This window comes from Serpula lacrymans, assembly GCF_000218685.1.
Source record: "Serpula lacrymans var. lacrymans S7.9 unplaced genomic scaffold SERLAscaffold_17, whole genome shotgun sequence".
Lineage (NCBI taxonomy): Eukaryota > Fungi > Basidiomycota > Agaricomycetes > Boletales > Serpulaceae > Serpula > Serpula lacrymans.
Genome location: NW_006763306.1, coordinates 794,771 through 817,776, shown reverse-complemented (window position 1 = coordinate 817,776; position 23,006 = coordinate 794,771). Strand labels below are relative to the sequence as shown.

The following is a 23,006-nucleotide window of genomic DNA, read 5'->3' as shown; positions in this document are numbered from 1 at the left end:
ATCCTCTGCAGGTCGAGAGGGCGGTTCACCGGCTTCTTCGAGTAAGGCTGATCGTTCTGTCGCTTCATTACCGACAAAGTTGCAAAGCGATAGAGAGAGACCCCTTCTTCGTCGCCCATATCATCCTAATCCGCCATCACATCGATCTGCATGGGTCATGTGGGTGGGTAACGTCCCGGCAGATACGTCCCATGACGAATTTTGGCGTTTTCTTCACCAGCCTCCAGTTTCTTCGCCCTCTATCTCTACATCGGGTAAAATGTCTTCGAGTCAATTGGGTGATACTGGAATAACATCGATCTTCCTCATCGCTCGTTCGAACTGTGCTTTTGTCAATTGTGATTCGGAGGAGCATTTGCACGCCGCAATTGCACGATTCAATGGAGTTCCACTCAGGACGCACGATTCTCGATGTCCGAGATTAGTTTGTCGGGTCAGAAAGCCTGATGATGATCTTAGGGCTGGAGTAGGAGGGCAAAGGGGGATAGGTATGCACATGCGCTGGGTACAGGAACAGGTCCGTCGAACTCAAGAGACTGAAGATCCTACGTCGAGTGTCTCATGTAGCCCAATTGATGCTGTCGGCCAATTTTTAAGGCCTACCACCTCTTTATCATTGTCAAGTGATGAGGATCTTGGACGTAGTCAGGTGCGATTCAAATCATATGGGATGAAGACACAGTCGAGCACTGGGTCGTATGCATCGACGAATTCGAGTGTTTTATCGCGGTATTTTCCAAAGCGCTTTTTCATTCTCAAGTCATTATCTCAGGTGAGACAATTCAAGTATACCGTTAAAATAGCTCGCTGAAGGTTCATTTAGTCTGACCTGGACACTAGCGTTGAAGAAGGTTTATGGGCAACTCAAACACATAACGAGGGAATTCTTGATCAGGCATACCGCACGAGCCAAGAAGTGTACCTGATTTTCGGTGTGAACAAAAGTGGCGAGTTCTATGGTTACGCCAGGTACGTGCTTTGAAGGACCTTCTAAGACATATGACCCATATTTCGTCCCTGCAGAATGGTTAGTCGGATTTTGCAAGGAGAGCATAGAGTATCGTGGGCTGGACAAGCTGACTGTTCACCCTCGCCCCCAGTGTCGTCAGCACAAGGTCGTCGACAGTCGGTCACAGTCTCCGAAGAACATCCACTTGGTGGGCAAAAAATAAGTGCGAAGGGAAAAGAACGGATGTCAACGTATTTCTCTCCTACTGAACACAGGATGGTCGAAGGATCACCATTACCCCTATTGCCTTCCCAAACCACTCCTGGTCTTGGCATTGATAAGGGTGCTGTCAGTCTCGTTCCTGCTGTTCGCCCGCCTACCGTCACTGCTAGTGGGCGGACCCCTCGGTCAGCACCTGCTGAATTGGGTGCAACACGTCGTGAAGTTGCTCCTAAAGAGCCTATCACAAAGTTCAGCCTTAACGAGAAGGCGCGATCTCCTGCAGATGAATTCGCATTAGACAGGTCTGCCCCGATCCGCGCGTTGCGAGATAAGAAAGGGACTGATGAATCAATATCTGGGACGACATCATCTCTACAACCGGTGAAAGAAGAGAATAATGGTGGGGATGGCGAAGAAGAAAATGAGGTGAAGGAGAAGCGCCTCGGCAATTCGGAGCCAGATCAGGGAATCGTACAGCCAAAAGAAGGAGAGGTCCATGAAGCAATTTGGGGCGAGCCATTTAGAGTGGAATGGTTGTGCACTGAACGACTTCCATTCTACCGAACGCGACATATGAGGAATCCGTGGAACCATGACCGAGAAGTCAAGGTGTCTCGAGATGGGACTGAATTGGAGCCGGGGATCGGTCAACAACTTATAGATGAATGGCTGGCTCTTGCTCACACGGCCTCACAAGGAGAAAGGAGCCGCAATGCAGGCGGTTCAAGCAGGCGTGCGACGAAATCGACTCCTGCGATTCAGCCTGCGGTGACCTCGGGGGGGAGATGACGGCTTCCATGGCCATGACTCAGGCATTTTAAAGGTTACACCACATGGTAACAATGACAAGAATCGAACTTCATACACTCTATTCAAACTGCATAACACACACGTACATTGCATTCATTTTTACTTACATTCATTATTTCAATTCTCGACTTCCGATTACGACGACAGGAATACTTGTCATTCACGACACAAGAACTGTCATTTTATGGCGCCCCACGATTAGTTCTACTAAGCTTTGTTTTCTGTTTGCACATCCCGTTACGCCACCTGTTTATCGATTGATTTCCTCAAACCCGTTTTGTGCCCCTCATATAATGCAACAATAATAGGCATACACTTCCTTATTACTTATTGTCCTAGTATTGCTGGCTTTTATACACGTCCCGCCTGTGCTTGGGTCATTTATGGGCATGCACATTATAAATTCCGACCAATGATAGTCAAAGAGAAATGCGACTTTGCGTGCGTGCCGTGAACAGCCATTTATGCCACCATATGACTGACTGGTGAAAAGAATTTTTTGCAACCCACATTCCAGGATCCGACCACGAAACATGAGTCCTCAAAAGCCGTTCCAAAAGCCGCCTTCCTCGCTGTATCGTCCATTCAAATATCCACAAAAATTCTCTCAAGACCCCTTCCCCCACTTTCCTTATCCTTCCTATCGCATGTCAGAAAACGGCTTTTCAAGCCTACAGAAATATGCCCCACGTCACGTTTATCGGCCTTCCTTCTGAAATACTCGAGCAGATCCTATTCTCCTGTGATCCCATCGACGTCGCCTCATTCGCCCAGGTGTCTCGTTTATCTCGCGAGCTCGTGTACAATACCTCTGATGCTCACTTTTGGCGTGAGCTCTATCTCGCGCAGGCTCTTGACGATCCCAGGACTGCTGTCACACGTCTTGGGACAGCGAGACTGAATATAGATTGGAGAGGCGAACTGCAAAGGATTATCAGGGCGAGGACAGTCGTCAATAATATCGCTCTCTGCAGGCCTCATGAACGGTGCACCATAATTCAAACTTTGCTCGACATGGTGTGCAATGTCCGCCCGAGCCCCTATGCAGACAGCGATCAGATATCCGATAACATCGAGTGGGTCAAGGCACTACTGGGCGGCGGTTATTTCCTCCATCACCGTCGCTGGCAGATATCTTTCCAAGAGGAACAGCTCAGGGCTCATCTGCACACGTGCTTTGGGCTCACGCATCATGATACGACGCTGATGTCGAGGACAGAGTCCCGTGCGATCGTGTATAATCTACAACACTACGGACCGCAGAATGAGTATGGGCCATATATGATGGATGGGAGTGGAAGAGTAGACTGGGTGATCATGCAGGCCATTCATCACGTATTGTCTATGCATCTCTATGATGCCAATGAGGACGAGGAAGATGATTTCGAGTACGATATCTTTCCGATGAGTCTTCCCTATGTCCAGAGTATCATTCCTCGTGGCTTGAATCTCGATGAAGACGAAGATTGGGCAGACGTAGAAGGGTTGTGGCAGATAGCTTATTGTTTCATGGATCATCGTGACTTGCTGCGTAAGTCATATCTCATTCCACAAATCTCGTCGTTGACATTGTTCCTTTACTACTAGGCTTCAACAACTACGATGTATGTTCCTTTTGGGCCGCTTATTCTTACTTTTCAGTCGGCTGATTACCTCTGGTTTAGCAAGCAAATCAAGGCGAGCTGAATTATAGTGTCTTTGAGGGTGAATTTGAAGAAACGTATCGTACTGTGGACGTTTATTTTCGTGTTATCAATGTCGAGCCTGATCCCGCTCATCCAACCCGACCGGTGATAAATTACGTTGGTGAAATGGACGGCCACTTTACTGTCATGGGGTGGGTCAAACTTACACCTGATAATCAAATACGTTGGCACTTTGTACGTTTGTCTTGCACCACCTGCCGAGTCAGGCTTCATTAACATCCGTGGTACAGGTTGCAGGAGAGCACGGGCAATTTGTTTGGAGGTTGGTGGTGTTTGCGGCGTGTTTCGATGCCAGCCCTTGTTCCTTTTACTTTTACTAATGTTGGAGGTCAATCATATAGTGGAGATGCGATTCAAGTTGGTAACGTTCGCTCGCCTTTTGGCGTCTGCGGAGCATGGACAACTGTGTTTCACGATCCTTCGGATCCCATAGGTACGAGTCTCCGTCACTTTTTTAGAATTGACTATCGACAATGGTGGTTCTTGAAGGTCCCTTTTACATGCAAAGAAACTATTCATTTGACGATGATTATGGAATGCGAGAATGAGGACGCGTGTAGGAATCTTTTTTTTGGGAAACATATGCATTCCAATATGTTATGGTAACCTCCTGTAATGCTTTCATGCTAGAGTAGTATTCATGTATGCAAATTCTAAAGCTGGGCACTCGTCTAGGCATTTCCTGTGGAAAGGTGCTTATGACATGCGTGTGAAAGATGCCGTTATGGTATGTCACGGTAGAAACCCAGATCTGCCTTGGTGCAGACACCAACTCGATGCACAGCTGCGTTGCGTTTCACCACCATGTCTGATCAATCTCCCCCACCAAAGCCCAAGCCTGGTTCTCTGCGAGACAGGATTGCAGCTTTCGAAAACAAACAATCAGCACCAGCATCAGCTCCACCTCCTCCGCGCCCAAAGCCAGGTGGATTGCAATGGAAACCGAGAGCCCCATCACCACCGTCGTCGCCAGGATCATCGGCAGATCGTGCTCAGACACCTGAGAAAAAGACATCGGGGGCGGGCAGTGGTATGTCTGCATCTGATGCTAAGGAAAGCATCGGGATGGGAGGGACGTTGAAGGAAAGGATGGCTGCGCTTCAGGGGAGAGGTGGGTTTGGGGCCCCGGCACCTGTCATCCCCCCCAAGCCAACTGAGAAACCGAAGTGGAAGCCTCCTCCCGTTGTACAGTCGCCCCCCACTGATGAAGAAGATAAAGAGGTAACCGAGGATACCCGCGAAGCTTCCAGGTCTCCAGCCCCTGACGCGATTAACTCGTCTGAGGAGGATGTGAAATCTAGCTTTGATACTCAGGAAGACGTAACACATGAAGGGCCCGATGTAGACGCTGATCCTGAGGAAGAAGAAAGGCAGCGACGTGCTGCAATCGCAGCTCGTATAGCTCGTCTTGGAGGTGCTAGGGTTGGGATGGCGCCTCCCGCCTTTGGTATGAGACCAGCGACTAAGAAGGTGGAAACTCCCAAGGAAGAGATCGAGAAGGAAATTGACTCGACATCTTTGAAGAGCCAAGGCGTTGATTTCTCAGCTGATCGTAAGTTACTACTTTTAGTGGATTATTGGTTGCCTGACAACTATTTTATTTTTTACTAGAAGGACCTGTTGTAGATGCAGATCATCTTTCACGCGAAGTTCCCGCTGATGTGGTTCGAGGTGAGTATATTCTGGCGTCTGGCGTTTTAAGGGATGTCATGTAGATGTTGTTTCGACAGAGAATTCTGCTTCGCATGATAACTCGATTTCATCTTCATCGCTTTCTGTCGATCAACCTTCACCTTCACTCCAACCTGCTCGCGCTATGCCTGTTCCTACGGGTCCTCGCAGGGCTGCGCCTCCCAGGAAGAAAGCTGTGAAGTCGCCCTCTCCACAAGAGCAAGCACACACGATTCTCGATAAGGAAGAGACCAGTGTTAGTCCCGCCCAGATATCTAATGTCAGCGAAGATCCTGCACATACCCCTGCATCGATCAAGGATTTACTAGGTGGTGACGTGGAGAGCGAGATTGGTGTAGTGAATAAGAGTGTGGATGACCATTATCCCCTTTCAGATGCCGCTCTGTCCGTTCCTCCAAGTGTCCCTGCTCAGCAGGAAGAGCAGAAGCTCGTAATACCTGATGAGCCACTGGCACATTCCGAACAAACGGCAAATCAATCGCATGTCACTCATGACCTTGATCTGGCAGAGGAGCCTACTGATGTACCAGAGGCTACATATGATACAACTGCAGAGCTTGTTTCTGAGCCTGTTTCTGCAGAGGCAGAAGAAGATGAGGAGGATGAAGTGGCGCGTCGCAAGCGTGTAGCTGATAAACTTGCCCAAATGGGAGGATTCAACCTCTTTACTGGGCCACCTCCTGTTCCCCGCCGTGTCTCCGCCGATTCCATCCCTACCGAAGTTGATGCAGACACTGAAGCACATGAGGACGCGAAAGATGAGCCTGAGTTGGAGGAATCATCAGCGCCTCCTGTCGCACCCAGGCGTGAGAGCATCGAAATCGAAGAAGCTCACTCCTCATCCCCGGGATTGGAGGGGCGTACCAGCACCCAGGAAGGAATTGACACGGCCCAGGTTTCTTACCAGGACGCTGATGCTGGAGAACCTGAGTTCCATGAAGTAGGTTACGATGTAGAAGAGGAAGCTCAGGATGGTAAATATCCACAGTCTGCCTAATCTCGTTGTATCTTTACAGATTTTTGCGTTAATGTTATTTTATTTTTACCCAGATCTCAGACGGGAAGTCTCTGATCATGAAGTCGAGGACCAAGCGGAGCCTCTACAAGTGCGTAAAGAGGGCCAAGCTACACATAGACTGCGCTATGAAGATGATACACATATTGAACGCGATACTGATGAGCTCGAGGGTGAACAAGACACAGCCACGGATGACTATCACCATCATGACTCATATGATGGCAGGGAAAGTATATCGGGAAGAAACACAACTTATCTTGCCCAGCATATTCAGGAACCATATCAAGAGAACTTTAATTACGAACATACAACAATGGTTGACAGCGCAGGAGATACAGAAGAAGAAAGATATCAAAGGCACTACACAAATTCTGATGATGGCGAAATAAGCGCCGAGGACTATAAAGGGGATGTAGACGCTGAAGGCGATAATGGTGTTCCGACTTTTGACGACGACGACGACGACGACGACATGGATCCATCCCGTTTAACGCGTCGAGTTCCTCTACCACCTGTAAATTTGAACTCACGACCTGGTGTCATATCTCCTGGTCCAGGCTCTGCTAGAAGCCCAGCTTCGCCTCCTGTGTCTCCACCTCCTCCACGTATTGTCCAGCGTGCGATCGAGGTTGAGAATGAAGAAAGAGTGCGAGCAGAATCTCCTGATATACCTCCACGCCCTGTTCCACCTCCTTTCTCGCCCACAAAGAATGGTGCGTTATATTGATATACTCTGTAAAGCTTGTTCTTATCAACAAATCCAGTTCATGTTCAAAGAACATCGACTGCGTCCGAGGAAGAGGCACCTATCCCACCTCCACGACGATCTATGCCTCCACCACCTCGTCGTGCTAGCGTCAAGATTGCAACTGCTGAGCCCCAGGCGAGAGAAGCAATTGCTAGTCGCGCTTCACAGGTGTCACCCCCACCTCTAGCACGTCTACCACCTCCTATCGCGCCTTCCCCATTATTTCGGCAAGCGGCTACTGATAGGTTAACGTACGAAGACACTGAGGAGGGTGAGTTGGTGCATGTACACCGTCCACGTCTCTTTTAAGCTCAATTTTCCCTTAGCTGCCAGTGGGCGCTCAGTTCCTCAAAGTGCCTCTGATGATGCAGAACCTCAAACAGCTAATGAGACTAGTGAAGTAGATGCAGAACAAGCTCGCCGTCAAACCATCGCAGAGCGTATGGCTCGCCTTGGTGGTATCAGATTTGGTGCACCTATGCCTCCAATGGCTCGTCCTCCTCTTCCTCCTCCTCCTCCTCCAGTTTCCGCTCGCTCGGAGGATTCTACAATCGAACCTGAAGAAAGTGGTCAAAATGTTGTCGACAAAGAAGAAGAGGATGAGCTCGCACGAAAGCAAAGAATCGCAGTAAAACTCGCCGGGATGGGTGGTATGAGATTTGGTATGTTACCGCAAGCATTGGGTTCTGGGCCGAAGCCAGTTCTCGTCAGGCAGGAAGAGAGCGAGACTGAGGAGGCGTCATCCCAGTCTCCCCTTCCTGTTCCTGCCCCCCATCGAGCACTTCCACCCGCCAGGCCTCCGCCTGTAGTGAGGGAGTTAGATTCAGAACAAGAGAGTCGAGGAACTTCTGATGATGGTGTGAGAGTAGAAGCTGAAGACAGCGAAATGGAAGAGGTAAAAGTCGATTTCGAGGATGCGAACGATGAAGGTGAACAAGGGGTAGCCCCTCCACCAGTGCCTGGAAGAGAAGGCAGGCGCGCTTCGGGAGTCCCGAGAACAGATGTACTTCCTACGCCCCCGCCCAGAACGATGTCTAGGTCTCCTCCTGTGCCTAGTGGCCGCCCGCCAATTCCATCAATCCCGGCAGCGATATTCAATCGTCGCCCCAGCTTACAGATTCGTCGCCCTGGGTCAAGGAAGTCGTCTATCGACCATGTCCTTGAAAGTTCTCCTCCGGCTCCTCCCCCTCGTGCATTATCCCCTCCGGTGGGTGCATATCGGTCCCAATCGGAGTATGTGATGGTAGAAGCTCCTGAGAATATGGAAGTCGAAAATGCTCCACTCCCGCCACAACGCCCCCCTCGCGGACCTCCGCCTCGCTCAGCTCTTCCACCCCCTCCTCCACCTTCTGCAGTGGAACCTGACTCGGCAATGATGAGTTCTTCGCAATGGGTACTCCCTTCGATTCCTAGTGCCTCGCTTGATCTAGGCCTCGGTAGCAGCAATGAGTTCTCTGAAGAATCGTCGACTGACACCCCGCCTCCCCCGCCACGTTCCACAAGGCCAGTCTCGCGGCCATCGAGTCAGCTTCCTCCTGCTCATCCCCCTTCTGTTCAGAAAGCTGCGATAGAGGCACAGCTTTCTTCTGAAGATCTTATGGCAGTATGGGGAAAGGTTGGCGTGCACATATGCGAGGCTGCGACTATGCTTCATGAGAAGTCTAAAAAGTCCCTTATCGGTGATGGATCTTTTATGGGTTTCGTGATGGCAGTGCTTCATGGAGTACCCAATGCCATGCAACCCTCCGGTATGGACTTTGGACATATTGTCTATGCGCAGACCTCCTCCGCTGTACAGCGGCGGATGAGCGAGATCCTGCCTGGTGATATTATTGCTCTGTATGATGCGAAGTTTAAAGGGCATAAAGGTCTACAGACATACCACCAATCTGTGGGTGTTGGCGAGCCTTTGGTTGGTGTGATAAATGAGTTCGAGACAAAGAAGTCGAAGGTCAGGGTGTTCCAAGCAAACCAGCATGTTGGACAGCAGGTACGTTCTACGTTCAAGTCGCTAAATTCTTATTACTGAGTACATTTCCTTAAGACTGTTGAATCTGTCAGCTATCGCCTTGAAGATATGAAAAGCGGCCATGTAAAGGTTAGAACAAAACACACTTCTGCTGCCTTTGAATACTGATGAAATTATACAGATTTTCAGAGTACTCGAGTCTTGAATTATCCTGAACTATCGAAAACCCCACATTTTATTGTGTATAGATGCCTAAGTAAAACAATATGTTGTAAGCGCTTCACTCAGTGTAATATCAACCTAGGACACAAGCTAGGACACGATAATATTCAAATATATCAAATTTGTACATTGGTGGTTGTACAATGAACCAAATGGACAACAAAGCAGGCCTGGTGACGTTGTGTGGCCAGGTGGTATACAGAGGCGATTTACCATACAACGTCTGATAAAAATCAATAATTACTACTAGACATGATCCTGGGTATCCAGTGTTCAAGTCCATGATAACGATGGCCAGGGAGGCAGTAGCTGGTACTCACTGACAAGAGCTATATGCATTATTTAACAAGAGGTCGAACGCCAATACCGCTGTCTTTGAGGCTGGGAGTGTAGCTCTTTACTTCCTTCTCATATTCGGCTTATATGACAGTAGTAAGAAGTAGTTTCCAAGATAAAGAAGCGAGAACATACTTAGTGGTTTGTCTGATCTTGCTTTCTTGGATGGAGGATTTTCAGGAACAGTCACTGCAGGGGATGGATCAGGTGGGGGACGCTTGCCCCTTTTTTTCTGGGGAAAGAAATGGACTTAGCATGCAAGCTAAGCTAATGATGCAAGATGGACTCACAAAACGACTGTCGAACTCCCGCTTTCTAGTTGAAAGAATATGTGTGAGATCATGCAGCCCAAGGCATTGCAACGTAAACATTAGTACCTTGTAAGCGCCTCTTCCTGCTTCTTCTTATCTTCTTCGTCCTGCAGAAAATAAATGAAAGGACAAACAGTGGAGAGGCGCAACCAAGCTACCTTCTTGTTACGCTGAAATCGCTCTAGAAAAGAGCCGTCGTTAGAAAATACGTTAGTTGCCTTGGATTTAGGTGTATTGGGGTTTGATGGGACTGTCGATGGAGCTGGTGAGGCGTACCCGGAGCTTGGTTGTGGTGTTGGTGTATTGGACATGCTTGTGTACAAGTTTGAGGATTTCGGATCAGCGATTGAAAGGATATGAATCAGTTCGTGGTCAAAGACAAGTAGTGCTACCATCGGTGTGATCGTTAGCCAGAAGAAGATGCTTCAAACTCAGCGACCACTTATTTGCTCGACTTTGCCACCACATTTTCTCAGGTGGCTAGCCAAAATTCGCCAGAGAACTTACCACAGTTCACGATGCCGTCCACAACAAAGGTCAAAAAAAGAAAAAGCTCTGAAAAGAAACCAAAAAAGACTGTTTCCTCAAAATCAAAATCACCCGTAAAGAGTAAAGTAGTTCAGAAGGAAGCACCAGCACCTGAACCCAAGGCTGAATCGCCAGACGAATCAGATGCTTCAAGCGACGAGGAAGAAGGTGTAGACCCGGAAGGCATGGAGAAGCTGATCGAAATGCTCGGTGAGGATGGTTTGGACGAGTTTGACCAGGTTCAGCTTTCTGCTCTGGGTGGAGAGGACGAAGATGAGTGGGAGTCGGACGAGGAAGGCGAAGGAGGCCAAAAACAAGGTGATAGCGAGGAAGAGGTTGTGGAGATTGAGGGTGAGGAGGGTGAAAGCGATAAAAATGAGGGAGAAGGAGATGAAGAGAGCGAAGAAGAGGTAGAGGTAGAAGAAGACAGTGAAAAGGAGAATCGCCCTGCAGACGAAAAAAATGTCAAAGAGGATGATGGAGTTGCCCTGGATGACCTTGAAGATGTTTCTGTAGATGAAGATGCGGTTCCCACACAAAAAGTTGAGGTCGATAACAAGGTGAGTTTCTATAATTCTTGTTTTCCGTCGGAATATACAAATCATACATCAGCTTGCACTTGAACGAATTCGAAACCTGATACAACTCGATCCATCTCTTCCTTGGACCGAGACATTAGCTGTGACATACCCAGAAAGTATTGATGTTGATGTTAACGACGACCTAAATCGCGAACTCGCTTTGTACGTTCCTTGTTTTTTCACTAATGCAGCTTAAGGGAACTCACGAAGACAAAAGCTATAAACAGGCTTTGCACAGCGCAGACGCTGCTCGCGCACTTGCTAGTAAAAACAAGCTGCCTTTCACTCGTCCTTCAGATTATTTTGCTGAGATGGTGAAATCCGATTCTCACATGGAACGCATACGACAGCGACTATTAGATGAAAGTGCAGGCATCAAGAAGAGCGAAGATAAAAGGAAAGAACGTGAAGGCAAGAAGTTTGGTAAACAGGTACAGATGGAGAAACTCAAGGAGAGGGGGAAAAATAAAAAGGATATGGAAGACAGAATCCAGAATCTGAAGCGCAGTACGTGCATTTGCTCTGAATTATGATTAGGATCATGCTGACATGGATTTTAGAACGCAAAGGCGCATTGGACAATGCTCAAGCCGATGGGGACGCCTTTGATGTTGCTGTGGAAGATGCTATCACTGACCGCCCGGCTAAGCGCAGCAAGGGACCTGGTGGGAAAAACATATCTCGTCAAAGCCGGGATCAAAAGTTCGGCTTCGGTGGGAAGGGGCGTCGGTCAAAGCAAAATACTAAAGCATCTACAGATAACTTTGATGCTGGGTCTGCAGGTAGAAGAGGACACGGGGCGACGAGAGGCGGGCCAGGAGGCAGTCGGGGTGGAGGCAACAAACGGCTAGGTAAAAGTAGACGAATGACTGCACGCAGCAAAAAGTAGTGTATTTCCTGCCTTGCTTCATATATACTAATTATTGTATCTTATATTTGCCAACTTTGGGCCAGCATGTCATCAAAGGTGGTAAAGCTTTACTGTAAGTTGTTTATTGATATTACTTACAATACATCAATTGCAGGCATACGGTATATTTGACTGAAGGCAGTGTCAAATTGTGATTTTTCTGGGAATATTGCAGGCAAATGTAATCCTCGACCTTTTCGGGATTAACGTCTATGAGCGCTCCTCTGTGTGTGTATTTTCCCGCAGTCTTCACGGCGTTTACGACTACAGACATACCGATACCGCTTTCCCCACTTGTTATCTCTGAGCTTTGAGTTCGCCGCACGCCGGGATAGCCTATCATGGTTCGTAATATTCCCAAACTAAATATGCTCAATGCGGCATCGTAGTCCATCGTTATCAAATCTTTACGCCGGACTACTAAGAGTCTGTTTTAGGCCTCAATTCGGATAAGTCCTGAAGAGACTTTGCTATGATCTGTTGGGAAAAGCTCCAGTGCTGTAGGCTTTCCCTGACCTTTATTTGCCTTACTATCGTTGGACACCTGATGCAACCGGTAAGAGATATGCACTTGGGCCTCCAGAGGCTCAACGATCACTGTACAGGTAGCTAGAAAATTGTCAGATGTAGAATATAGTATAGAGAATAAAATTGTGAAAGAATTTAGTGAATAGCTTATCTGTAGCAACAACGACAGACCTGACACTATGCTCTTGAACTCCAGAAGTGAGGGAAAGATGGCCAGATTTGACCAGATCTCGTGCTGGGAATATTGCCTTTCTAGAAAACGTCAATAGGTAGGCCCCTACAATGCCAGATACTTACTGAGCTGATTGGGGCCTCAAAGTCTGGAGAAACGAAAACAATGATGGAGTCGTGACTAGGCGACCGAAACAGGCAATCACACACCAAGATAATCAATCAAGGACCGCTAGCTCCGCTTCGGTACGTACCGCACATACCACCAGCGTCAGGACTTGGTGTGACCTGGCGGAATTTGACTTGTAAGCTCCGCCTGATTTGGTCTGTGAGTGCCGCTGTGACCCAGTGTGACCAGAAATTGCAGAACCATTCCAAAACATGTGTCGTCTTTTCGGTTTTGTTCCGCTGCTCCAATGCTTCAAGTTCTTGCTTATTTTTCTACATAGGCAGCTAGAAAACTAAAAATTATATCTACTGGTCAAGTTCCGACAGTCTAAAGCTCAACGACTGGTGAGTTATTCAACTTCTCCCCAGACCAATTGCACCTATTGTCCAACGATAGTAGTACTTATGCTCAACGTTTTTGGTTCTATAGTTCTTACGCCCTGTAGCAAACGTCGAAGCCTCGGCCCGAGGGAAGGCTGCGATAAGCTGTTTTTGAATCTAATATGTACTTATGTAGCTGAGGAGTGCCGGTATCTAATTGCTGGGCATACCTATTGACACCCGACTGGTGTAGTCTTTCTCTTGTCACGAGTGTCAAATTTTGTTGACTGTAGACTGAAATTTATGCAGGAGTACGATCTGCGGATCGCCGTACAAGCAGCAGTCCAGTTAAGGAAGAACCATCCTGGAGTAGAACCTGGTGTTTTCTTTTTCGAGAAGGAAATGGCGTAGGTATGGGTAGCACCATGGAGCTTTGTGACGAACGGCCAAGTCTTACACTGGGATAGGTATCTGGCTACGAATTACTTCATTGATACTCCGGGAGGTCTGTGATGCAGTGGGGTATTTATGTTTTACGCAGCATTTCTAGGCAAGACATCGACACGAGGTAACAATTATCGCTCCAGTTCAGTTCTATATCTGTGTTTTTTGTATTGCAGTGCCTGTCAGAAGCTGTTGGAGGACTGACACGTTTCAATGCTCCTCAACGTGTTTGTGCTTCTCGGTGATGAGATGAAGTTACCTGACCGTTGCGCGTCAAAAAATCGTCACGAGGTCTGTATGCTCCATTTGAACGTCTTCTACATGGCTACCTCAAGGATAGGTTTAGCCCCTAAGTCGATATATGAGAACGTTGGTTTTGTCGTACTTTTTGCCTTTTCCACGAGTCAGTTTATTTCAGATGGCTCTTGGTACATTTGGATAACAAATAACTACAGTGTATTCGGCCCTGTCGTCGGATAGCGCACTTCCCTCGGTCAAATTGGAGCATATCTACGCCTTCTTTCCAGTGCTTCTGAGCCTCGGGCGCGAGACCTGCCTTCGAAAGTGCATTCTCTTACGAAACTGAATACAACCTCCTAGATAATCACCATATCTTGATCATGGGGTATTTTAATATCGTGAAGACCGGAAATTCTTCACGGCCTCGTACGGGCACAATGGGAGACACCAAATATAGTATCAAGGCAGATAATCAGAATTTGGGTTAAGGCGTTTGGGTTACCCGCATAAATACGGTTTGGAGATGGGCTAAGGGCATATCGGGTTACAATCTGCTTGCATCTTTACTAAAGACCCATCTCATTCCATATGCCTGTACCTGCAGAGACCACTTACAATGGAAAGCCGCTTAGCCAGCTATTCGCTGAGGAAAGGAGCGGCTGGTCAGGGTAATTTCTCATATCTTCTCGATAAATGGCCCAGTTCGTCTTAACAAGGATTAGATACGTAGAATGGGAAAAATATCCGGAAAAGAAAGCTCTAGCTAGAGAGATACTGAAGACTCACACTTTTCCACACCCCCCTGGTGAGTAACAGACAACTTTCCTTTTATATATATTTGAAGCGCCAAACGTACTCATGGTGTCGATGCTCTACATAATGCAGAATTCCAGTTTGTACCTTTGCCTGACACCAACCCTGTCCTCATCGGATACCGCTGGAAAGATTACCACAAGGCACTCGGTCTGCAATCCATCGTCAACTACAGTTGGGAGGTCGTGCAGAAGGAAAAGCCTGACCTTATTCACCTGCTCGACTTTCCTTACAATGGAGAGACTACCCGTGATCAGCTACTAGAAGGCAAAATCACTGACAATATGCATCACTTGTTAGTCACCACGGGGTCCTGTCGGGCAAGGATGCTGATACCATAACCGATAGCGTTCGCAACCACGGAGGTGTTCCTGCTATTGAGGAAGACGCATTTGAACTTGAAATAGGCGGTCTCGTGAATAACCCTGTCAAGTTGAGTTTGAAAGACCTCAAGGATCCTTCCAAATTCCCGTATGTATTGCGTATATCTTTCGTATAAAAGCTACTCATGAATATACGAATATTTTAGCCAGTGTGAAGTAACTGTTACCCTGCAATGCAGTGGTACACGTCGCATTGAGCAAATCAGGGAGTACCCTGGCGATGGTGATGAACTGATTAACGCTCCTTGGGGTGAAGGTGCTATGTTTGTCGCAATCCCTGCCTCCGTATGTACGGCTGCTAATATACTTTACTTTTCTCAAGCGGGACAGCTGTTTATCGTGGTGTTCCCCTGAAAAAGGTTCTCAAAAGAGCTTGTGGTGGAGTGCTTCCAGAATGCCAGCATCTCGAGTTCATTGGTGGTGACACCTATTTCAAGTGAGAAAGCACATTCGCTAGACATCGTCATCTGTTTTGGCTAACGGTTCCACGTAGAAAAGGGAATGTCTTCAATTATGCGGTTTCTGTACCATACCGTAAGGTCCGCATGAATGAAGAGGTCATCCTCGCATGGGAAATGAATGGGAAACCGCTGCCCAAAATTCACGGTGCTCCTCTCCGTCTAGTTGTTACAGGATACATTGGTGCAAGGAGCTGCAAATGGGTCTACCAGATTAATGCACTCGCGGAACCAAGCATGGGCCCTGTTCAAAGCCAAGAATATCTGTACTACACGTCGCAGGTGATCTCAATAACCATCATTTGCTTTTATGCTGGAATATTTACGGTGACGAATAGCTCGGCAAGCAAAATGTGAAATATTCCAACGGCTTTTCAATCCAGCAAATGCCTGTTTCGTATGTGCCCTGATACCCTTTATTTGCTGAGCATTGACATCTTTTTATTGGATGTTACAGGAGTGCCATTATATCCCCAGTCGATAAATCTGTGATCGTTCATGATGGTTCCATTGAGCTCAAAGGTTGGGGGTATAGCGGAGGAGGGAATTGGGTAGAGCGTGTCGAGGTTTCTCCAGACGGGTAATGTTTACCCACAAATCCAAGCTGGTTGCTCTGACGATCGCTTACAGGGGCCACGTTTGGTACGCTGTTCAGCCGGAAGACATGACTGAAAAGGTCAGTAGCGAACCTTTAAATGAAAATAATTATTTCTGAACGCCGTTGCGATGAAATAGCACTATCACGCATGGAGGTTGTGGAAAATCAAACTGCCCGTTGACGCTGAAGGCTGGCTTGAGTTCTGCGTCCGTACCTGGGACTCCTCTAACAATACCGAGCCTACCTTCGTGCGCTCTGCATGGAAGTGCGTTCCTCATCACCTTTCTTTTGCAGTAATAGGTTGATGCTGATTTATCATGGCGTTCTTATCAAATATAGTTGGGATCTCCATGTCACATCGTCTTGCCACCGTATCAAGATATACAGCGTTAACAAAACAAGACCCGCGACGGCCAAGCGCTTGGAAGAGCTCAGGGCGAGGGGAGAAAGTATTGAGCCACTTACAAGGCCATTAGAATACACGATTGAAGGTCAAGACGAATATCTCACCGCCTGCAAGAACTATCCTAGGGAACCTCTCAGCTAAAAAGTATTCTTTCGATAAAATTTGCAAGATAAAACTGGGTGGTGTAAATAGTGATGTATAAAATCGTGTACGAATTGAATTTTGCTATTGAAGCTTAATGAAGGTCCCTGTAAATTGTTAGACTTATTCATGAACTCGCCAGGCGCAACTCGGCGCTTATTCATGGACTGAGCCACCCACTTCACAAATAATGCATGCCCATCTGCGGGAATTTTCCGGGAGTCCCCGACTAGATTTCCGCAAACATATGAACATCGGTAAGCACTGTGATCGTCAATATGGCATCGACAACCTCGAATATCGTTTTCGACGATATATTCAACATCAATGCCATAGATAAGGAGGGCAAAAAATTTGATCGAGGTCTGCCTTTTACATCACCCTATTCTCTTGCTCAATGACCATCGTGGCCTGGCTTTTGAGCAGTTTCTAGACTGTATGCACACTCAAAAAATTATGATATGGATCTGACCTTGGACTATAACATCGAACTTTTCCCACTTGCCAAAGATCAAAACTTCGCTCTCGCTCTTGCTACATCTTTATCGCGTGATGGTGGAGGAGCTGGAGCCGGAGCTGACGGTGCAGATGATTCGGAAGGGAAAGAGAGAGATCTCTGGAGACCGGATGCCAAGCGGCAAGGAGGACTAGATGATGATTATGGCTATGTTATGTACGGCAAGGTGAAATTTAGTGCGAAAACGTATCCTCTTGATTTTGAATCTGACTTTGTTGATAGGTGTACAAATTTGACGGTGGAACAGCGGAAGTGGTGTACGCATTTCATCGAGCGCGTCTCTCAATTATGTGTTGATGATTTATTTGTGATAGGACCGCATATGCGTCATTCGGTGGCCTGCTTATGTCTCTTACAGGATCATTCCGGCATATGACGAACGTTGTTCTTGGGGATCCAGTTTATCTACTTATGAGAAAGTAATCTCGACTTGTCTTGGTATAAAAAAACTCAACAATAAGTGATACGTGCATATATCTTGTTAACTCATGATTCTCAGTCAAAAATTGGCAAGTAAAGTGGATTGGGCTAGTGAGTAAGTCGCCTTCAAAGGTCCAGTTCATGATTCGTCGTCGGTATTCATCCTTTCACAGACTCTTATTGATTTTCTTAAGGGTTACAATATTTATAGGTCATATAATGCAGGCTATGAGTGAAGAGGCGAAGACTGTTCACTACTCTTCGTCCGATACATCATTCAGAGACGCCCCTTATCTTGCTCCATGTTCGGTATTTCCTTAAAACCCGTTTTATTATTCAGCGCGTGTCCAACCAGTTACCAACTAGTTAGGTAACAGTTTCATCCCTTCGCCCCTCTAGGCTGCTCTTGGAATCAGTCTTTCCCTCGATGATCGGGATGCGACCATATTGCTACGAGAGCATATATCACAGTCACCTCCGGCTCCCACCGCTATGAACAATTCTATGTTCTCAGGAAGAAGCTCTGAGGATGCTAGTTTTAAGATCGTGACCATCCATTTATCATTGCTTGCCCCTGCCTCCGTATTGACTCCAAGAACGTTGATCAGTACGACGAGCCAAGGCGTTCATACATCTTTAATAATGAACTCTATCTCTAGCTCATCTGCAGTCAAGTCCGACGTTAGCCGAGCGCAAAAAGCTGCTCAGAGCTCTAATAGCAGTTTTGGCGCGGCACTTTTCCGCAGATGCTGGGTCTGTTTTGAGCCTGTCCTTTCTGGAGAATTAGGTCAACTTATAATTATGAATACATGGCAAACTTCACGTTATCCAGTAAATTTTGCCGACGTAAGGACTACAAGATAGCTCCCATCAGAAATAAGACAAGAAAACGCACATATTTCTGTATATGTATGATGAATGGATCTTGGCATATTCTTCTATCCTCTCAGCCACGCAGTTTTCCACTTTGCCTCCCAAAATTCAAAACACTCGTCTTCATCAAAGGCAGGAGGTTTGCGTGTACATAGGAGGGTACGCAACAAGAAATTTCCGCTGACGAGTGGGCCACCAATAACCGCGGAGCAGACTAATATGTTGAGATTGGCCCAATGGGTTATTCACCGGTAATCTGCCATTGCTACACGTCTCGTTCATTTGTACCACATGAGAGTAATATGCAGCTGTTTGGAGTGCGTCTCTAAAACCGCTGTGACAATACTGCCTATTTTCTAAAGCATATTTCGCAGACTTCGCGCTAGTTACCAATGCTAGCAACTCATCGTCATACGAAACTAGCTCCAGAATGATCGAATGGGGCTCCCCGGTCCATATTCTGCACATTCTACACCTCCCGCTTTAATCTTTCATATATTACGCTCAGACTCATTTTTCACGGTGAGCAGACTACTTTCAAAGTGCCTAGCTCAAATTGATACCGACAAGGACTATCCTCCTTTCTGCGTACTATATCATCGACGACCGTGCAAACTTTCGCTAAAAGCGTTCTCTGTGGCCCGAAATTATGAGATCTCTTCATGGTTATTTTACTGCCAATTCATATTCGAGGTTTGTTTCGAAGTTTATATTATGTCCACACACAGAGTGTTCTAATAAGTTATTGCTGTTGTAGCATCTTAGCTATTGAGCGCTGGTACAATGGGAAAGCAGTTCACTGTGCTGTGATCACCGCAAATATGCTCATGTCCACCGTGCAGTAACAGCTGTTCTCGGCTCAAATTGAGAAGCAACGGTCTTCTGAGGAGTGTTATTTTCCAACTGTGGACGTAGAAGCTTGTCAAGTCCTGAAATGAATGGCATACTTTTTCACACTACTGTATTCCCAAGCCATATAGTTGGCTCGCCTTGCTTCAAGTTCATGACGGACAAGACTATTGAAGGCATGTGATCAGTTAGGAATGTGAGTTCAAACTGTCAATAAACCCCTGTACGTATGATGTAGTATCGTGATTTACTTTTCCGTGTTGCCCAATGATTCTGAACATCATTCCCCAGGGCTTCTTCTCGTCTTGCTCCCGAATTATGTACGGGCGTTCCGTGACTTCCATTCAATGGAGCATACTGAAAAGAAGGTAGGGTGGGTCTCATGCCTCCCCCATTTCCAGGTGTAGTTAGTGCTAAATCAGTATATACTGTATTTAAAGGGGACTGCCAACGCCTCTAGTCCAATATTCTCAACTGCAAAACCCACCCACCCTACTACCCGCCCATAACCACACTATCACAATGTCTATCGAGAACGGATTCTACCTCATCTTCAGCTCGGGGCCCGGCGTTGGCAAACTCGTCATCTCGCCAACCGCCCATCCCACCTTGCCTCCTTACCACTTCATCCGAGGTTCTCTCACCAAAGATCAGAGAGAGATCGTAAGTAGCAACTCTATGGCCGCTTTAAGGTCTCTGAGCCGTTGTTCATGATCTTATTCTGCATGTGTATCATAGTTCAAAGTGACACAAGTCGAAGGTTCATACTTGTACACAATTCACTCTACCACGCGCCCCAATGCCGCGCTCCACATCCAGGTATGTTTTATGCATCTTACATACAGTGTCATATCCTGCCATGATCAAAAGGCTCCTGATTGTTTCCCATTTATAGGGCGAGTTAATTGTTGCATCTGAAGCCCTGGGATCAGCCACCTCCTTTTCGATTGAGCCGGCTGGTGAGGGAGTACACAGGTAAGTACTATACCAGGGTTAGATTATTGGACGCCCATCCTATGGCATGGCAATAAGGACTCACTGACGGTACACTATTGTGTAGGATTCACGTTCCTGCCCAAGATTCTGTTGCCACAATCTTATCCCTTAAAGATAAGGTGAGGTTGTTCATTCACATGCATCCCATGACACGTACAATCCTGAAAGAGGACACTAATGCTGACTACATACACTTTCTTTTTGTATAGCTCCATGTGGCTAGTGCGGACGGTACTCCTTCTCAGTTATTCACGTTCCAGAGACTTCTTTCGGAGTGAAAAGTGAAAGTATAATGAACCTTGAACGCGAATAGCGATTTTGTGTAAAATTTTATATGGATATGTACTTGTAGAGAAGAGCGAATATGAATGCAGACTTGTACCAATTCCTGGACATTGACAAATGTCTCTGGGTTATCTAAGTATTATTTATTCAAGTTGCGAAACCACACCATCGAGGTAGTCAACTCCCCCTAGTAGTTCTTACACTTGCTATGTTTCTGTTTCTGCACTATTGAACGTTACATAGTAAAGAATACGGCAACCATGGTGTTGACACCTTAGGCAGAACTTTGAGGAGGCTCTCAGGGTCTTTCAGATGGGGGCTACAGAGGCTGGAGGGATGGTGGCTCTCTGAGACCTGTTTCTCGCGACATAAAAACCCCAGTAGCAGTGGGATTACTATACTTGGCATATAGCCAAAATCGCTGCCAAGAGCCTCTTCAGAGGTTTAATCTATAATTTTTAAAATATTGACACTCCTTGTGCACTCCCTGAAAGCCTCTTTTGTACTATTTAATAAATCTAAGTGAAACTACAATAGATGTTAGTTTAAGGTAATCTCTAATAAATGTAATGCAACATACCTCAGCCGCTGCCTAAGAGGCTATAGAAATGACTGAGGTATTCCTATACTAAACCCCCTACTGCTTATAGTCGGAGGTGCTATTTGCTACAGTATAATGACTCCTAGGAGTACAATTGTGCTCCTAGGAGAACAATGGTGACTCCATGGAGTGGTGGCTATGCTCCATGGAGAACAATGGCTGCTTTAGCAGAGACCGGGCTTATCCAGTTTTGTCACTCCCACTCGAGTGCAACCGTAGTCCCATAGCTTTAGAGAATTTCCAGTGTTTTTTGTGAGTGAGGGGTTTAGTGAGAATGTCGGCAACCATATCTCCTGTAGGAACATATCTGATTACTGCCCCTCCCTTTGATACTAAGTCATCTTGGATAAAATAATATTTTCATTGAATATGTTTTGTGCGAGCACGGAACTGTGGATCTTGTGTAAGGATTATAGCTGCTTGATTGTCACAGTGCAATGTTGTAGGTCCATTTTGAGCATGTCCAATTTCTTCAAAAAATGTCCAAAGCCATGCAAGGTGTTGTCCAGCATTGCTCAATTCATTGTACTCTGACTCTGTGGAGGATAAAGCTACCATGCTTTGTCTTTTGCTTGTCCAGGAGATTGCTCCTCGGATGGTGATAAAAACAAAGCCTGATGTTGATTGAGATGTGTCTGGGTCTCCAGACCAATCTGCATCCGAATATCCATAGAAATCCATGTCCATGGAGACATCTGTGCCATCATAATGTAGTTCCATGTCCCTGGTTGCATTCAGATATTGGAGGACACATTTTGCAGCTTCCCAATGATGGCTCCTTGGAGCTGAGCTATGTCTGCTTAGTATTCCAACAATGTAGGCAATGTCTGGTTCTGAGCATGGCATACATGAGGGAGCCTACAATTGAGAGGTATGACACTTGACACTCTTTAATATGCATCTTGTGTTGCACAATATCTTCCCCTGGAGCATTTGCAAGGAGTTTTGATCCATGGGCCATTGGTGTCCATACTGGTTTGCAGTTTTTCATTCCAGTACACTCCAGAACTGTGTCAATGTATTGGCGTTGCAATAGGGAGATTGTTTTGTTTGAACAATCACGTCGGATTTCTATTCCAAGGATGTATTTCGCTTCTCCAAGGTCCCGCATTTTGAATATGGATTCAAGTTTGGCTTTTTTGATATCCATGAATTTTTAGGATGAAGCTCCTAGGAGAAAGTCATCTATATAGACAATAACAAAGCATATTTGTTTGTTGTACCAGAATTGTTACGCACGAAGTGCTTAACAAAGTCTGAGGGTTTGTTGAGGTTTTATAAAGAGACTTATCCGAAGACAAGTTCGAGAACATGGAGCAGGTGCGGCGGGGAGTATCTGTGGAGTGGGAGGTGGTATCGGGTCGCCGCCTGCTGCAAACTCTTCAAAGTCGTTTTCGTCGTAGAGGTTTTCTATGGTTACTGGGGGATCGTGTTGTGTTATGGGCAGTAGCTGTGGGTGGCTTCCTGCGTAGTACTGTAGCCAACGTGTTCTGGCTTCGTAGAAAGCGTCTGCTTGTTCTCTGGTGTGGAGTCGGGTTACGTCTGGTTGGGGAAAGGGAGGTGGTGCTGCTATCCTTTCTTGTCGGGATGACGTCAGTGGGGTTGCTGTTTGTGGGTTGTCTGAGCTTCCTCTTGCTCTCTGGGATCTGGTTGTTGGTTGTTGCGACGTCTTGTCGACTTTTTCTTCCCAAGACTAAATAGGTGGGACTTCTGGTTAGAATACAATTCTTTTGTTACGCACAAAGTGCTTAACAAAGTCTGAGGGTTCGTCGAGGTTTTATAAAGAGACTTA

At 46.7% G+C, this 23,006-nt stretch overlaps 10 protein-coding genes across 10 annotated transcripts; 8 read left to right on the top strand and 2 right to left on the bottom strand.

The window, feature by feature from the left end:
- Positions 1–165: 165 nt before the first annotated feature.
- On the top strand, positions 166–2,396 carry SERLADRAFT_479887 (uncharacterized protein; the record flags this gene model as incomplete). Its single annotated transcript, XM_007324040.1, has 3 exons — positions 166–772; positions 824–969; positions 1,024–2,396. 3 exons carry the CDS (start codon positions 260–262, stop codon positions 1,958–1,960), a joined length of 1,596 nt encoding a protein of 531 aa, XP_007324102.1.
- Positions 2,397–2,552: 156 nt separating this feature from the next.
- Positions 2,553–4,375, top strand: SERLADRAFT_479886 (uncharacterized protein; the record flags this gene model as incomplete). The annotated part of the gene is made up of 6 exons (XM_007324039.1): positions 2,553–3,512; positions 3,569–3,585; positions 3,646–3,861; positions 3,918–3,949; positions 4,029–4,120; positions 4,177–4,375. 6 exons carry the CDS (start codon positions 2,663–2,665, stop codon positions 4,233–4,235), a joined length of 1,266 nt encoding a protein of 421 aa, XP_007324101.1.
- A 70-nt stretch (positions 4,376–4,445) lies between these two features.
- On the top strand, positions 4,446–4,965 carry SERLADRAFT_479883 (uncharacterized protein; the record flags this gene model as incomplete). The annotated part of the gene is made up of 1 exon (XM_007324038.1): positions 4,446–4,965. A coding segment is annotated over one exon (474 nt), but the record flags the coding sequence as incomplete, so codon positions are not given.
- An 8-nt stretch (positions 4,966–4,973) lies between these two features.
- On the top strand, positions 4,974–6,430 carry SERLADRAFT_453841 (uncharacterized protein; the record flags this gene model as incomplete). The annotated part of the gene is made up of 3 exons (XM_007324037.1): positions 4,974–5,239; positions 5,299–5,358; positions 5,418–6,430. The coding sequence occupies 3 exons, from the start codon at positions 5,116–5,118 to the stop codon at positions 6,374–6,376; spliced, it is 1,143 nt and encodes a 380-aa protein (XP_007324099.1).
- Positions 6,431–8,840: 2,410 nt separating this feature from the next.
- Positions 8,841–9,512, top strand: SERLADRAFT_402894 (uncharacterized protein; the record flags this gene model as incomplete). The annotated part of the gene is made up of 3 exons (XM_007324036.1): positions 8,841–9,135; positions 9,190–9,243; positions 9,296–9,512. 3 exons carry the CDS (start codon positions 8,851–8,853, stop codon positions 9,317–9,319), a joined length of 363 nt encoding a protein of 120 aa, XP_007324098.1.
- Positions 9,513–9,674: 162 nt separating this feature from the next.
- Positions 9,675–10,294, bottom strand: SERLADRAFT_402893 (uncharacterized protein; the record flags this gene model as incomplete). The annotated part of the gene is made up of 5 exons (XM_007324035.1): positions 9,675–9,754; positions 9,808–9,904; positions 9,963–9,987; positions 10,050–10,090; positions 10,142–10,294. 5 exons carry the CDS (start codon positions 10,292–10,294, stop codon positions 9,675–9,677), a joined length of 396 nt encoding a protein of 131 aa, XP_007324097.1.
- Positions 10,295–14,147: 3,853 nt separating this feature from the next.
- On the top strand, positions 14,148–16,767 carry SERLADRAFT_453835 (uncharacterized protein; the record flags this gene model as incomplete). Its single annotated transcript, XM_007324034.1, has 12 exons — positions 14,148–14,542; positions 14,597–14,679; positions 14,760–14,982; positions 15,036–15,158; positions 15,217–15,333; positions 15,393–15,506; positions 15,564–15,810; positions 15,867–15,925; positions 15,986–16,108; positions 16,159–16,204; positions 16,264–16,391; positions 16,466–16,767. 12 exons carry the CDS (start codon positions 14,463–14,465, stop codon positions 16,671–16,673), a joined length of 1,551 nt encoding a protein of 516 aa, XP_007324096.1.
- A 129-nt stretch (positions 16,768–16,896) lies between these two features.
- Positions 16,897–17,676, top strand: SERLADRAFT_479872 (uncharacterized protein; the record flags this gene model as incomplete). Its single annotated transcript, XM_007324033.1, has 4 exons — positions 16,897–17,036; positions 17,100–17,356; positions 17,413–17,447; positions 17,505–17,676. The coding sequence occupies 4 exons, from the start codon at positions 16,952–16,954 to the stop codon at positions 17,611–17,613; spliced, it is 486 nt and encodes a 161-aa protein (XP_007324095.1).
- A 903-nt stretch (positions 17,677–18,579) lies between these two features.
- Positions 18,580–19,286, bottom strand: SERLADRAFT_402885 (uncharacterized protein; the record flags this gene model as incomplete). The annotated part of the gene is made up of 5 exons (XM_007324032.1): positions 18,580–18,642; positions 18,697–18,800; positions 18,858–19,005; positions 19,054–19,176; positions 19,241–19,286. The coding sequence occupies 3 exons, from the start codon at positions 18,949–18,951 to the stop codon at positions 18,610–18,612; spliced, it is 231 nt and encodes a 76-aa protein (XP_007324094.1).
- A 568-nt stretch (positions 19,287–19,854) lies between these two features.
- SERLADRAFT_443431 (uncharacterized protein) lies at positions 19,855–20,606 on the top strand (the record flags this gene model as incomplete). The annotated part of the gene is made up of 5 exons (XM_007324031.1): positions 19,855–19,995; positions 20,071–20,151; positions 20,228–20,307; positions 20,393–20,447; positions 20,538–20,606. 5 exons carry the CDS (start codon positions 19,855–19,857, stop codon positions 20,604–20,606), a joined length of 426 nt encoding a protein of 141 aa, XP_007324093.1.
- Between the last annotated feature and the right edge of the window lie 2,400 nt (positions 20,607–23,006).